The 16,184-nt window shown below is 41.8% G+C and overlaps 1 protein-coding gene across 4 annotated transcripts in view; it reads right to left on the bottom strand.

Moving 5' to 3' along the window:
- fgfr1a (fibroblast growth factor receptor 1a) overlaps positions 1-16,184 on the bottom strand; it is a 32,889-nt gene that overhangs the window by 15,013 nt on the left and 1,692 nt on the right. For all 4 annotated transcript variants that reach the window (XM_049578050.1, XM_049578051.1, XM_049578053.1 and 1 more), the window contains exons 2-5: positions 11,901-12,081; positions 4,992-5,234; positions 4,471-4,560; positions 1,093-1,265 (exon numbers count right to left, since the gene is read on the bottom strand). In XM_049578050.1, coding sequence (XP_049434007.1) covers positions 1,093-1,265; positions 4,471-4,560; positions 4,992-5,234; positions 11,901-12,054 — 660 coding nt within the window. In that variant the 5' untranslated portion in view covers positions 12,055-12,081. The remainder of the gene's footprint in view (positions 1-1,092; positions 1,266-4,470; positions 4,561-4,991; positions 5,235-11,900; positions 12,082-16,184) is intronic.

Below are 16,184 nucleotides of genomic sequence, written 5' to 3'. Positions count from 1 at the left end.
TTTGCACCTTGACTGAAAAAACAGCAGCCAGATGGTTAAGTGTGCAGCACGGCTGGGTGGGGGTCTTGGAGGGGGGGGGCAAAGGGAGCTGGCAGCTGAGAGGAAACTCCTAAATGTGTCCCAGCTGGGGAGGGAGATGGGCTGGGGAAGCACGAGACAAGGCTGGACTGGCCTACACCTTGATGGGAAGAGCAGATGCAAGGAGGGAGGAGGGTTGTTTCTTACTCTGTGAACATGCACTTACATCCCACACCTGTGAGCCAACTGCCACTGAATCTAACTATTCACAGACAAGTCAATGTAAAGGTACATAAAGCACAATATTTACAGCCATCTAATACATAATAACTACGTTATATGTTGGTTTATTAGGTTGTGGATTAATACAATGACACATGGAAAAAAATAGATGGCATTAAAGCCAGAGCAAATCTCAAAAACAGATAAATTATGGTCTCTAAGGGGTCAGGATGCCATTTAGAGTAGATCTGGCCCACACCCTCACCTGCCACACCTCGGTTAAGTAAATCCAAACGCTGGAGTAAACTGTCGAATCAGCTATTATAACCTTGCAGTTTATCAGCAGTTAGCGTCACATTTAAATACAGCTTGCCCAGAATGGGAAGAGGTTGACAAAAGGAGTTATCACAGCACACATCATATATCAAAGATACAGTAAGTATCATGATAGATTTACTGCTGCCTGGATGTAATTACATAAACGACCATGCACTGATACCCATAATGAGGACATTATGGATATCCACCCGTTCATCCAAACGGGTGGCTAGGGTTGCCCACCTGGAGGTATTACTGATATGGCACAGCGTTCCTTTTTGTGGCATAGGGTTTCATCTTGCATTGTTTCTCAGGTCAAATGTGAAACTTGCCTCTGCTTTTCACTCGCAGAAAGTGTTTCTTACTCCAGGGGAGCGGGTGGTGATCTAATGTGGAGATGAGATCACCGACACATCTCCACTTGTAGTGAATGAGCTTGGAGTTATTCAATAAGAAATGCTATAGTGTAGTGTAGCGTCACTAAGAAGAAGCTGAAGGGGACTAATTTACCCAAAATATTTTTTAATTGTTTACCTTGAAGCCTCCAATGCGATGGTCTCTCTTGAACTCCTTGCCGTTCTTGTACCATTTCAGAGTTGGAGTTGGGTTGCCACTGGCCTGGCATCGAAACTTCACTGTCTTACTGGCTGGAACAGCGTGAAGCTTTTTCTCCATTTTTTCTGGATGAGCCCATTGTGGAGCCATTGCTAAAATGGACAGAACAAAGCAGATGAGTGACAAATTTTATGTTTGATATAGATGCTAAAACTTCATGTGCATTTTCTAAAACTTAAACTATTAAACTCTAAAACAAATAAAACTAAAGCCCAAAACTTATTTCAAGTGCCCTAAACTCAAGCTCCTTTTTATAGAAGACATTACATAACAACCCCTCTGAGAATCACCACCTTATCTTGGTGGAGGGGTATGCGTGTCCCAGTGACCCTGTGAGCGGTGCTGTTCGGGGCAATAGCTCCTAGAAGGCTCTCCCAAAGCAAATTGGTCCCATAGGAGGGACCAGACCAAGAGCGGCTCACAGACCCAAGATGAATCTGCCAAGAAGCATCTGATGCACTTCGCCCAGAACAGGGAATTTGGGACCCCCTCCTGGAGCCAGAGCCTGGTTGAACACGGCCCAAAAAAATCTACCTAGACCTATCATTCTGTGGACCCACTACTTGAAGGTATCCCAGGCATCACTTAGTGGCAGGGGTCTGGCAGGGGAGGGACCAGTGCTAGTGTGGGAGGTGGACTGGTACCATCTAGGCATAACTGGCCTAGGGCTAGGGCTGGGCAATATGGAGAGAATTAAGTATCACATTATTTTATAACCAAATACCTTGATAACGATATTGCAACATTATGGTAGGGCTGACTTTTGGTGCTTTCACAAAATATTTAAAAATTAGATTTTTCATAAGTAATCATCAGTAATGTGTATATAATGACTAGTGGGGTAATAATAGCACAGCTACAACAGTCTGGTAATTTTAGAAAATTACATCACTTTATGCAGCCTTTAAAAACAGGAAAAGACAACATTAATGATATAATATCCAAAATCTAAGATGATGTCTTATATCATGACATTAATAAAATTTGATTTATTGTCCAGCCCCCTGCCGGGCCAACCTCTTCGCATAGCACTGTACAAAAGAACTGGATGTAGCCACTGTGACATCACCTATTGGTTTGTAGACTACAGTTTTGAGACCCTGAGTCTGCATTTTGACTGACACCATATTGTTTTATTTTGAGCCAGAAGTGACCATATTTGGATAAGTTAAACTTAAACTTAACTTAAACTTATAAGAGGGTGGCGCTGTGGAGGAGCGAGTAGTGCATCTGACTGAGAACCAACTGACACCATTATGGTAGAGACTTGTGGATCAGAAGGTAGCCAAACCCTACAGTGCACCCTGCTTTATTGTCTATTTTACCCTAGATAGGACCCTAACTTACAAAATGAAACTCATGCTGTATTGAAGAAGACTTGAAACTCGTAACTGAGACCATAAACTCATTGGGAAAATATTTACTGAAGTAATAAATCAAGTAGGAAGTAGGGTCATTTTTGCATAGACTTCTTTTGCCACCAGTGGAGTCACCCCCTGCCAGCCATTAGAAGAAATGCAGACTTAAGGTATTTCCTCATCAGCTTCACTTTTCAGACCCAGAGACTATGTTTACTTTTGTCTATGGTCTAGAAGCCAACTCCTGAAGAGGGGCTCGACTCACTCCATCGCTGGAGTTGCCCTAGGTAAGAGGAGCTGGATGGGTACGGGAGTTCATACAAGCCCGGCTAAGAACCACTGACTTTGTGGTCATATCATCAGCCTGCCTTGGACACTTGGCTAGTGACTGAAGGAATGAAACTGCAGATGTGGCCAAAATGGGTTTCAAACTTAGGGTGGCTAGGCTTCTCCTTTGAGATAGGGTAAGGGGTAAGGAGCAATGAGCAATGTCTGGACTACCTTGCTTACATGCAATTTATGGTTCTGCGTTGAACTGACGCGTAGGTTACGAACGTACGTAACCTACAACGTAGCCTGAAGTGCACCTCCCCAGAATTGTAAGTACACGTTGCAGTGACGCAGCCCTCCGGTCTGTCGCTGTATACGCACACCATTTCCCTGACAGTAAAGCCTCTACTAAAATAGCATTTCAAGGCTTGTGTGTGACTTATGCCTCAGGGATTTATCCAGGTTTCATATGAGAAGAGGGAAAGATCGCCGGCAGCTAGGCTAATCAATACAACGCAAAATGCCATAGGCTTGTGCTAGTAGCATGTTGTATTTGTTTAAAAAACGTGTGTAGTACAGGACAGTTGTTTTGTCTGTGAACCTTGTAAGTTGTTCTGGAGCCAAACTTTGTGCCATTACCTTTCTTAAATGTTGCTGTTGTCCCTGGTTTTATATGAGAAGAAGAAAAGATCGCTAGCTGCTAGGCTAATTTATACAATGTGAAATGCCATAGGCTTGCGCTAATAACGTTAGCATGTTGTATTTGTGGGGAAAATGTGTCAAAATTAACACAAGTGTTTGTCTGTGAATGCTGCGAGTTGTAGTGAAGCCAATTTGTGTACTTGTGTTTGAAATCATCTCTATTAAGCCATGTTCAATGCGTGTTTTGGGTGTGTTTTGAATCAACTAAACTTAATAGCACTTCACAGAAACCTCTGCCATAGACTAGTGTTTTGGAGGTGTAACTGCAGAGTGACACAGACACACCACCGCAGAAGTAAAAAATGCTCACAACAGCATAGGCGACATGTGTAGGGTCACACGTGACCCTTGTTTAAGCAGCAGAAAATGGCTGGCTGGATGGATTACATAATGTATGCTCTCCCAAAAACAAGGTCTCTAAATTATAGTCACAGAGCTTGGCAGTGCTGAATGGGTAAGGACCTTAAGTTTTTTCTTTAATAAAAGGAAAATCACTTTTTTTATCGTGTTGCTTCAAAACTGCCTCAGTTAAGTCAAGTCATGTTGTGTACTTTTCAGGGAGAAATAAAGCTCTGGGAGTCAGAGTACAGGCTCAAGGTCAGCATGCTTGGCAGTTGCTGGATTCTTTGTGGGCACAGTGGGCAGTAGAAGCCAGATGATGAAGCCTGAGTGTCTTAATTACTCTATAGACAAATTGAAAGACAGCTAACGTTAACCACAGTTAGTCACCGCAGGGACATTCTTCATGTAAAAGCTGTCACTGAGGTGGTGAAAACCCTCTGATTCAGAGTGAAATCACTCACCCAAGTGTGACCCACATACACACGGCAGACCCATAATTGAATCATAAAGCTTTCAAATCACTGGCCATTCATGACAATTACTCATAGCCCTGTGACTCTGGGCGAGCGGGTAATGACCATTTGTTACAGTAGCATTAGTAACTTAAAGGGATCAGCACACTTACGCAGCAGTTTTTGACTGCCCAACAGTTTGGCTTCCTCTGATGACGACTCCTCATCCTCATCATCATCCTCAGAGGAGGCCAGAGTATCAACTAATGAAACAGAAAGAACAGAATGGAAAATTGTGAAGCCAAAGACAAATCCATTTATGCTGATCTACACAGTATTTTGACAGTTGTACAAAATGTAGGAAAGAAATTAAAAACAGCACATCTCAGTGTCTTTTTCTTCAAGTGTGGGCACAATCTTTGAGAATGTACAGACACAATGAAGACAAAGTCCAGTACATGCAGTATGTACGTTAATTGATGAACAGACTGTAGTACTGGATACACATTTCCATGCCTCTCCTCCAACAACTCTGTTTTTGTGACAGAAACATTTTGATGCCATTTCATGACCACTGTCTCAAATATTTACTTTTACAGTCAAAGAATGCGGCTATTCAGTGACAAAAAAACCCCCCAAAGAATAAAACCACTAAGGCTGCTCTAATTCATCTGTACGGTTTCTGTAAGTTTACCTGTGACATTGAAGTAATCGCTGTGGTTGCCAAAGGTGGTGCAGGCGTACAGACCAGAGTCTGTCAGCTCCACAGTCTCGATCTCCAGCTGGCCATTGCGGATGTGTGTGTGTTCTCCATCCACCACTGCCACATGGTCTTTGGTCCAGTTAACAGCATGGAGGGAGTCTTTTGCAGAGCAACTCAGATCCAGACGATCCCCAAGATAGAGTGTGAACAGCTCTGCTTGCGTTTCTACAGAGACTAATAAGGAAAAGTGGGTTACTTAACACTTTATTTAGCTTTACGTAATTATAAACACAATAATGGCTTCATAAGCTCACAGAAAAGCTTATATTTATGGCACAAACTAACTATAAGATAATTATGTCATTCCCAATAGGATAACCAGTTGACTGAATAAATAGTAGCTGACAAGGTACAGGGTGTCTAAAATATTCAGAGAGCTCTCACAGAAAATGGGGCCGTATATGTACTGTAGACACAGCAAAAAGTACTTCAATCATAAAACAGGGTCCAAGAGACAGCAGAAAAGTCCTTCCTTGATTTTCTCCCGGCAAACCGGCTGCCTCACCTCACCCTCAAATTAAATCATATCCCAAATTAGTTAAGGCCCTTTCGTCAGGCAGGAGAGGAGCTACTTGGGAAAGGAAGGTGAAATTCAATTAGAGGATTGAAGAGAAGGGAGGCGTCAGGGAGCGAGACACCTGAGCCCCCCTGTTCTAAATGACTACATAGTCCGCAAGGGGGAGGGGGTAACCCAATTATGCTGACATGTTGTCCATCACAATAGTGTTGTTTGTCTAGTTACAAAAGGTAAAGATCGTCACTAGCCAACTTGCTTGACATTCTTGCTCTTGGATCACACATCCATGCCAAAAAGGCACACGAGGTACAATATTCCAATTAAGTAGATGGCTGATTTTGTGGCCATTAGAGCTGCAACTAACTATAATTTTCAGTATCTACTCATGTGCTGATTTTTTTCTCAAATTAGTTGACTATAAAATATCAGTAAAACTTTGTGAAAAAACAACAATTTCCCAGAGCCCAAAATTACCTCTTCATATGTCTTGCATCGTCCAAAGAACACTCAGAGATTGCAATGATAAAGTAGCAGAGAACATTTGAGATGCAAGACACAAATAATGTTAAAAGTTAAAGTTAAAATAAAGTTTTACATTTGAAAAATTACTCAAATAATTAATAAATTGTCAAAACAGCTGCAGATTAATTATTGTTGACTCTGATAAATCTTGATAAATCGACTTATTGTATCAGTTCTATTTGACATAGTCTTGTTGTTTTAGTCAAGCAGCACCTCATAGCAGTCCCCTGTGGCAGCACTCTAATGTGAGTCATTTCACTCATCCTCCTTTCCCATTTCCTACACAGTCCCTTCAGCATCGTATCAAGAAAAATTGAACTAGATAATCAAATGCCATAGCGGTTAGTGATCCCTCAACATGAGATTATTCGGAGCTGTTTTCAAAGCGCCCTGTGTTTGTACACGCACTTCCTTGCAACAGGAAGCACATCTATATAGCATAACCTCAGGACAACATCAGCGATCCTGACTAATCCCTCCCACCATCACAACAAAGGCCTCCAAACAATAAAGGGGAAGAGGGAGCAGGGAGAGCGAGCCAGTGAGCATGTGCACAGGAGCGAGCGAGAGAGGGCCTGCAGCGGTAGGTTCTAGTGCCAGTTGCTATGGTGACCCCACTTGGGCCTAGTAAAGGTATTTCCTGGATCACATATGTCTGACAGGCCCTTAATCCCAGCAGGAAAAGGGGCCAGGGGGTAGGATCAACTTTCTCCTCAAAAACAAAACCAAAGGGGGGAAAGCAGAAGAGGCATTTCGTGATGGACTACAGCTATCCAACGACTACACAGCCTTTAAACACAGTGTCTCTGCGCTGTGTGTGTGGGGGCCAGTATGTTTCTGTCCCTGCCCTCCAAATGCAGATGCCACTGATAAGACTGTGTCAACATCCCAGCTGTTAATCTGGCTGCAGACATCATAAAACGCCCATAAAAGCTGTAAAATTTGCTTGTTGCTTTATTGTAGGCCACAGTCAGGACCATTTGTGCTTCTGTGACAACCTACTTAAAACTGGAGTAAGATATAACACAATATAGTCAAACTGACCCTACAACAGTCCATGAAAAACTATAGTTATTATTTTTCTGATTAACTCAGAGTAGAAATACGATGCCAACAAATAGCAACACGCTTATATCACTCACAGTAAATTTATTTTCAACTCTTCACACTGAGGTAAGTGCCAAGTTTCCAGCATTTCCTTTGAATTTGAGTATGTTTCATCTCAGTTAATCCCCCTGCCGCTATGATTGGATTAAAATGGATTAAGGGCCATATTTTCAGAAAGCAACCCATCTGGAACGTGTTCTAACAACCATTTGGAAAAATTGATTGACATCGCTTAAAATCAGCCTAATGACATAAATCATGAAAGGAATTTTCAAGAAGAAATCATTGAGAGGTTTTAAAATGAGGCTGGGGGTGGGGGGCTCACTAGTCTGTAAATTTAGAACTGACTAACTAAAAGGAAGAGTTGGCGCCAGTCTATGGAACCTTCTCTGGCTACAAGATAGGAAGCAATATGCTGTGTGAATGACTTCTGGGATTTCCTGCTCTCACTGGAGTGATGGTTGAATGCAGTAAAATCAGGCTGGTTGAGGCTCTGTGGTGGCACATGGAGAAAAATGGCTGTGGCAAGTTCCCTCTGCTGATTTGACTGCACCAGAGTGAAGGGGTGGGTGACACATAGAGGGGATTGATAAGAGACAAAAGGCAGGACTGACAGGAAGCGAAAGAATAGGACAATGCCCATTAGCAAGCCCAAAAAAATTCACTGAGTGAGTGTCCCTCCTGAAAGCACTCCAGTGGAAGACCTTTTCATTCCTAAATGAGCCGCTGACAATCAGCATGGATTAACACTTGGTAACTACAAGGATTACTGTGCAGTGCAAAGTTGTTCCAGTGTCATTCAAATGAGTTCAGCTACATTTCGCCTTACATGATGGCTTTGATGGACAAACACAGGAAAACCAGGACGTCATAAAAGAATTCAACTTCATACTGATTTATTTCTTTCCATACTGTTAATAGTACTGTCTGCTAGAGCTGTAACATTTAGTAATTTATCGATCAGTGGCTCGACAGAAAATTCATCGACAACTATTTTAATAACCAATTCACTGTTTCAGTCATTTTTCGAGCACAAATGTCAAACATTTGTTGGTTCTAGCCTCCTAAATGTGAGAATTTACTGCTTTTCTTTGACAGTTGTGACAGTATGTGAAGAGTCTTTGGGTTTTGGACTGCTGGTTGAACAAAGAAGCATTTTAAAGACATCACTTTGGGCTCTGGGAAATTGTAATGAGTATGTTCGCCATTTGTTCACATAGACAAAATAATTAATCATGAAAATAATCAGCAGATTAATCGATAATGAAAATAATCATCACAAGTTTCGCTGTCCTTACTGACCTGATTTTTCCCCATAGGTAATTATCATTATAAGCGATAAGCTATTGTATTGTTTCTAAGTTGTTAATTGTTGCTCAACCATTTGGAACATGAAACTGCATCACAAAGCCTCCTGTCAAAAGCAACATTCAACATTTCAATTGCTTTACAAATTCTGCTCATTCTTTACAGATTTAGCTTTGACATCATGTTCACCGCTCAGCCTCTATCCATATATAGCTTCGGGGAAACATGTTCTCCATATTTGTATGCATTCCCCTCCTTTAACACGTTTACACTATTTTTTAAACAATAAAGCAAAGAAGTTCATCCGTGACACTAAATTGCTCCATTACAGTATAATTCCACTGACAGATAATGACCAGTTGATCATCCTTGATTAGAAATTAATGCTCATGGGGAAAAAGTAAAAAAAAAAATCTTATCCTTAAAGTCAGTTCATATGTTTTGTCTACTTTCAGAGAGTCAGCAGAGCCCTGCTCCCCTGAGGCCCCATCACTGTCTGAAAAGTCTTCTCAGGATGGTGGCAGCTCCAGATTTTGAGAGCCCTCCACTGAAGGGTCAGTGGCTCATCTACTCTGATTGACAGCAAAGCATTGAGTCAAAAGAATCCTCTGGGAATGCCATATAAATAACACCCTGATATTTCACTGTCACAACCAAAAAAATGTACAGACATTGAAATGATTAAGACAAAAGCACGGGTTAAGTTGCTCTGAATGATCTCACTGAGAAAAACTTTAAGGGGCCGTAACTATATGAATAGCTGTCCATGGGGCCCCTGAAGAAATTTAAAGAAATTAATTTGTTCAGGGAATCTTCTTTTCTTATGTGAACAACACAAAAGCAAAAGCCAGAAGATAAACAAAGAAGCACGCATAAAACATCACCATGTCCATACAACTATTTTGTTTCCCAAAGCAAGACAAAAGGAATGCAACCAAATGCGTCTGCCGTGATTGTTTGTCGACAGCTGAAGTCATCCGTCACCCAGCAGGGGAGCGGGGGGGAAAGTGAAGCATTCCCAGGCAAAAGTCAGTGGGGGAGCAGGAGGAAAAGCACAGAGGCGCATAGATAGTACCTGGCCATTTGATGATTAAGAACTGGGTGGAGTGTAAATGCATCAGACTTCCCCCCACCCTGGAGGAAATTTATGGCTCACCTTAGAAGACAAACATTCTCCTCAGAAACCCTATCCTCGAGGATAAGGGAGGGCTCAAAGTAGCATCTTCTTTCCTTTTTTTCAAAAAAACAGGCTAATTTATGGTTTCACTGGCAGTTAACTCCTCTCTCAGTGACAACAAATACCTTTTCATTACAAAGGAGGAGAGGAGCAGGGACTGTGAGGTAGTGGGGCTGCCCTGAGGCTACAGATGGGAGTCATTTACTCCTCCCTGTCCCACTGTTGGCTTAAACACAGCCACGCCAAGTTTATTTTAGGGCTTACAGCCCAAGAGAGACCCTCTTGCTTAATTACTCTAATTATAATGCTGAGCTTTATCATATTCTTTTGCTGCTCTCCACTTCCGACTGCAGAGTGTAAACATCCAAAGCCATCTACCCAAAAGTCCAGGCAGCTATTAAACTGTTGGACTGTATCCAAGAGACACATTTTTAAGGATTCGATTTCAGTGCCTCTTTCCCCTTTTCAGAACTTAACTTGTGTAACAGCCAGACCGGGATAAATTCTTTATAGGGAATCTTAAAGTTGTACTGTCCAGTTTAAGAACACAATAAAATAATCACACCAAAATTTCAGTCCTTAAGAGCTGTTGAAAACCCATTTCTAACAAGCTCAGAGTATCAATTGGTTTAGGCCTCGTTTATACGACAATGATTTCAACTGAAAACGGTAAACTTTAGTTGCGTTTTGGCCGATCATTTACATGACAGTGGCGTTTTGGGTGCCTGAAAACCCAACATTTTGAAAACGGGTTCCAGAGTGCAACTTTTTGGAAACGGCAGCGTCTCCGTTGTCATGTAAACTTGCAATATGCAGTAGGGATGGGTCACGATTTTCGAATTTTGAATAGTCATTTTATTTTTGAAAAAATCAATTTTTTAATGCGACTATTACTATTCGCCATCTTATTTCCCCCCTTTATTTGACATGCAATTCAGCTCCTAACCGCATGAGGGCAGTATAGGGTTGCTACAGCGGTGTGAGATGGGCTACCAGCTAGTTTGATGCTCTTCTACAAACAGGAGAAACATGCAGAGACTACTATTCCGCGAGGAATGTCTGCAGTCATTCGGGCTTTCATAGTTGAGCGCACTTCCACGTTGTAGTTTCCTGTAAAAATGTCCGTAAAAATTCCTGCGATGTGAAAAATACATGCCGAGCAGTCACTGGTGTGCAGAGCTTTGCGCGCACAGGGCTTGTGGACGTCCGCTTTGAGTCCGTGTGGACCTACGTGTACGTTCCGCCCGAGTATCTTCGGGCATTTAATGATGAATGGATCTCTGTGTGCGTGGCTCCGGGGGCGGGGGATTATTCGAAAAATTGTCGAATAGTTGCCATGATTTTCGAATAGTGTTTTTGCTTGTGCTGCCCTTCCCTAATATGCAGTTCCTCTGAAAACGGAGACTTTTCGCACATGCGCATTACGGTTCCAGTCACTAGGCATGCCGACCGTCACAACAACAATGCCGAGCTCTGTTTGTGCTGCTCACCCTGTTGATTTGGAGTGAAGTGTAGATCTGTTACTGTAGCAACTCCACCTCGTCGTCCACCCGGACAAAGTTATCTGCGCATGCTTTCGCCATTGTGTCTTTGTTTTGGTTTGTAATCACTGCGTTGTTGAGGGAGGCGCTTCAGCACAGGCGCATGGCGTCATGCCGTGGTGTAGCTTTGCAAATTTACACTGCCACCCATTGGCCTGGCATGCATACTACAGTGTTTCCAGTAGATTTTGCGGCTCCATGTGAATGGGGATCATTTCAATAATGTCGTCATATAAACGCAGAAGTTTTTTAAAACGCAAAGGACAGACTTTTCCGTTTTTAGAGAAACCGTTGTCGTCTAAACAGGCCAGAAAAAAGGTGTTACTAATTGTGAGAAACAGAGAAACACAGTTGTGCTACATCTGACACAGTAAAGCACACTCAAACATCAGACTCAGGCAAATGGGGGTGGTGGAGGAAACACTGACACTACAAAGGACAGACTTCACCAAAGCCTGGAGTGTGTTAGGGTTACATTCCTGTACAAAGAACAAAGCTCTGATTATCAGCGGACTGTTTCTCAAGGCAAGAGTCAAGATAAGTCAGACTTAATAAGTTTATAGGTTCAAACAGGTATGTGATATTAGATAATTCTACAACCAGAACTGGGGGAAAAACGCAGTGTGCAAATTAGGTCTGAATAGCTTTAAATTATCAAGTCGTCCTACCTTCATCTGTGGTTGCAGGCCAGCACTGGGTCCTTAAAACTTGGGTGAATAAAACCAGACACAGAAGTATACTTGGCCTCATCAGCATCCTGCTGAGGGAGCTACAACTGTTGGCTTTTCTGCGACTGGAACTCCATTCAGACCGTTGGGGCATCAGCAGCGGGTCATTCACAGTGCTGAACTGAAAACAAACATAAATAATAAAAACAAGTAAATGCACGACCACATGAGCAAGCCTCATGTCTTCAAAGGGTTTCATGAGTGAGAAAAAAAATTAGTCATAATCAATTCAGGGTGGCAGAGATGTTCCAATAGCACTTTTTCCTTCCAGATATCGAATCCATTTCCTGAACTTGTGTATGGTCTGATACCAAGTACTGATTCCATACCAGTGTGTTAAAAAAAATGAACAGCTATGTACTACTGACCCTGTATACATGTGAAATGATTGCTGTCATTGATGTATGGCTTGGCTCAAGTTAAACCCTTTATAAAACATGAGCAAATAAATATAGAGAATGGTCGCCATAGAACTTTTGTTTAAATCATCAAGCTTTCATTAAACTTTCATTTAAATGATCTTGTTTGACATTTGGTAAGGGATGACCTTACGCTTTTTACTGGAAAATCAATTCTTCACTGTTTTTAAACAGTAGTTGTCGTAGTAGTTTTATCCGTGGGGGAAACTACTTTAAAGTTTGTCAATAGATTGCGTGGTATCGGATTGTTGCACAGGCTTGTGTATAGGGCTGCAACTAATGATTATTTTTCATTGTCGACTAATGTGACGATTATTTCTTCGATTAATCGACTAATCATTTTATTGAAAAATGTGTTAAAATGTTGAAAAATGTCGGCCTGTCTCTCCCAAACCCCCAAATTATGTCATCTAATGTCTTGTTTTGTACTCATGCCAAAGGGTTTTAGTTCACAGTCATGGGAGAGTGTATAAAGCTGCCAATATTTGAACGTAAGAAGCTGCAATTAGAGTATTTTGGGGTACTTTTAGAGTGCTTTTCTATGAAAAACTACTCAAATAGATTAGTCAACTACTAAAATAGTCACAGATTATTTTAATAGTCGATTAGTCATCATTTAGTCAGCCAATCGTTGCAGCCCCACTTGTGTACTAACAACACCCGATGTAGCATTTAAAGCAGTATCAGAGGCATTTCCCAAATTAACATGGGTATCAGAACACCTCTTAGGTACTAGTTTGTAAGAAAGACATATTTGCTGGGACTATGCATGAGGAAAATAAACAAAGGTATGCAGGAATGAAAAATCTTATAACGGCTGTTGGTGGCTCCTAAAAACTGAAACAATTAGTACATTAAATAACAGCCAAAAAAAAGAAGAGAATATTCTGTCTGTCCACAAGATTCAAGGTAGGCACTTGAGCATTAAGGCCTCCTTGTACAAGAACACTGATAAGAAGCTGCAGTGTACCAGGCTTGCTGTGATAGCTCAAGCAAACAAACATTAGATACATCTTGCTCAGTTCTTAGGAATTAAATGTTTTTGTTTTAAAGCCTTCAAAGAAACTACTGACCTCGTAAAGACGGTCATAACACTCAGGCAATGTTCAGGTTTTTGCTGCTAGACCACTGCTGAGGTTCAATGATGTACAGTACCCTCCAGACACAGTGAAGTGGGTGACCCTCACATGCACATCTGCTTGCATCATCACCTCTGCAGCATCTGGCCACAGAGATTAACACTTGCCCCGAACCCCCATAACCCCCCTCGAGGAATTTATTTAAGACCAAAAAAAACTACAGCCCGTTATGTGACACCCTTGTATAGAGAGACCGCCGGGCCATCATTTCCATGCTGAGAGATCTATCACCTAACAGTTGGTTTTTGGTCCCAGAGCCCAAACTGACCCCCCCCCCCCCTGAAAACCATTTGCTCCCACAAGTTGTCAGGGAGGGTAAAACAAATGCTGGCTTTTACCCCAGTAAAGTCACACCAAAGAAGACAGGCCTCATCACTGAAGACTCTATCAAATCAGTAGAGTCATAAATTAATCCAAAATATCAAAGTCTGTTCTGTAAAAAAACAGAAGCAGCATCACCACATCTGGCTCAAAGAAACCCCGACTTGCTTTACGTTTTCACACAAAGTCATGTTCAGATGCAGCTGTGGTTTCCTTTAAGAGGTAATCGCTTGTGTGAGTGTTCATCACAGAAACAGTCATTGTGCTCTCCTCAAAACCAATTCAATTTCACTTTCCAAGAATGGTCTAGTGTTCCAGCAGCTGAGCTGGGTCAGGGGGGTCCGAGGGGGATAAAGAAGCTTGGTCATCGCGGCTCCGTAAGCTGTGAGTCAGTGTTTGGGAAAGCTCCAAGAAAGTGCTTCTGCTGCCAGACAGAAGGAACCGCAGAGAGCAGCCGACCACGTTCCCTTGGCCCTCGTCACTACGACAACCGTCAATAATTGAGAGAGGAGGAAGTAGCTTCTTCAAAGAATGACACAACACTTTGTCATTTTCCGCTCCCATGGGAGCAAGAGTTACACATACAGTATGTCTTACTATCCACACACAGGGCACACTCATCTTCAACATGTGAGTAGCTCTGGACAGGGACTGACCAACACATTGGCAGGCTGATATTCTTGGCTTATCATAAATATTAGTATCAGCACAGGAAACTACAGTACACAAGAAGTTTAAGCAGCATTTTTGTATATATCTGACCCCCATCTGGTCGGAGTTCTTTATTTTAAGTGTATTTTTTCTTTACAGTTGCTATGACACCTTGTTCCCACACAGTTTTGATTTGTGTCCAAATATCCATATAGTATACGGAGTAAGCCCCTCGTGTTTAATGTAAGGAAATGAATCTTTTTACGGATGGATAAAAATGCCAACACAGAAATGTGAGAAAAATTCATTTTGAATGTTTTCCCCTGTCTAATCTTGTGGAATATGCACATGGAGCTGTACAGAGGAAAAACAGGACCAATAATGCATGATGATACATAAGTGAGTAGATTGGCCGGCTGGGTGTGTAGCCAGTTTTGTAGTCACGTATCGCACCTGTGAGCTTTCCAAAACTACAGCCCACTACTTTGGCCACCAAACAACTGAAATTATCTACTGGTTCTGGTAGATTGCAATAGGCAGGTCTAAATCCTTAAACAGTGGTGGACTTAAACTGAAATACCAATACCAAACTACCTCAATCAACCCTCTTGTCTCCCACTTTCTAAACCTTTTTATTTTAAAGATATTTTATTGTTACCAACACTTGTTGATATAGTTGTTGGTAAGGCATCAAAACACACTCTGAGTTTTGTTACTCACGTTTTTGGTTGGGAAACAAAATTGATTTAAGAGTCCAGGAAAAACCCAGAATGATCTGCAGCTAATGAAGAGTGAATACTTATAAAATAAAAGAAGACATGCATTTAAAAGGATTAAGACCTTTCGCTGCGTAACGAAAGCCATACAAAATCACGTCTTGTAAAATTCCGCTTGTTTTTGTAAGCTCTTAAGAGATGGCAACACTTCACTGAAAAACTGGCAAATAAAAAGGGGCTAAACTAAACAGATTAGAACATGCAAGACACATTTAGCTTCTCTCATTATACAAAGACAAAGGTTACTGGCCTAACCCATAACATGGCCAGCACCATAATTACTGTTCACTGCCATCCATGCATAAAATTCCTCAGCTCCCAAATTCTGGAGCCCCCTTCCCAGTTAACTTTGCATTCCCAACCAGCCAGCAACAGGCCAGTCTGCACACGGCTGCAGTTCAGCGGACATAAGAGCATCAGACCATCTCCCTGAGGCTACTGTTTTCACAAAAACAGACACTTCTGTTTTTTTCTCTGCAGCCTCACAATCTGAATCAGTGGTTCACCACCAGCGTGCCACGGAGGGAGATCAGGTGTCACAAGTTTACACTCAAATGAAAAGACAATCAGTGTCAAGCCATCCGACACTGTGCCATTTGGCTGACACTTAAATCCAAAGTGCTTCTCAGTACATTCAGTCCCTTTTCAGTATGCATGAATGTGTATGTTTTCCCAAGGGAGGCTGAGTTGTATCTGAATTTAATCTGCCTTACACTTCACAAAAAACGCAAACACACAAAATCAAATGAAACCCTAAACCTCTTGAAAAACTTAAGTATCAATCTGAAGGATGACTACAATCTACTTACTAGTAACATTTACACTCACTTAAAGCTTGCAACGAAACAATTAATTCTACACCACATATCTTCATGGATTTACTTACAATAAATACAATCACACACCTCACACAGACAA

This window comes from Epinephelus fuscoguttatus, linkage group LG6 (genome assembly GCF_011397635.1).
Source record: "Epinephelus fuscoguttatus linkage group LG6, E.fuscoguttatus.final_Chr_v1".
Classification (NCBI taxonomy): Eukaryota; Metazoa; Chordata; class Actinopteri; order Perciformes; family Serranidae; genus Epinephelus; species Epinephelus fuscoguttatus.
The sequence above is the reverse complement of the archived record's forward strand: the minus strand, read 5'-3'. Positions and strand labels throughout refer to the sequence as shown.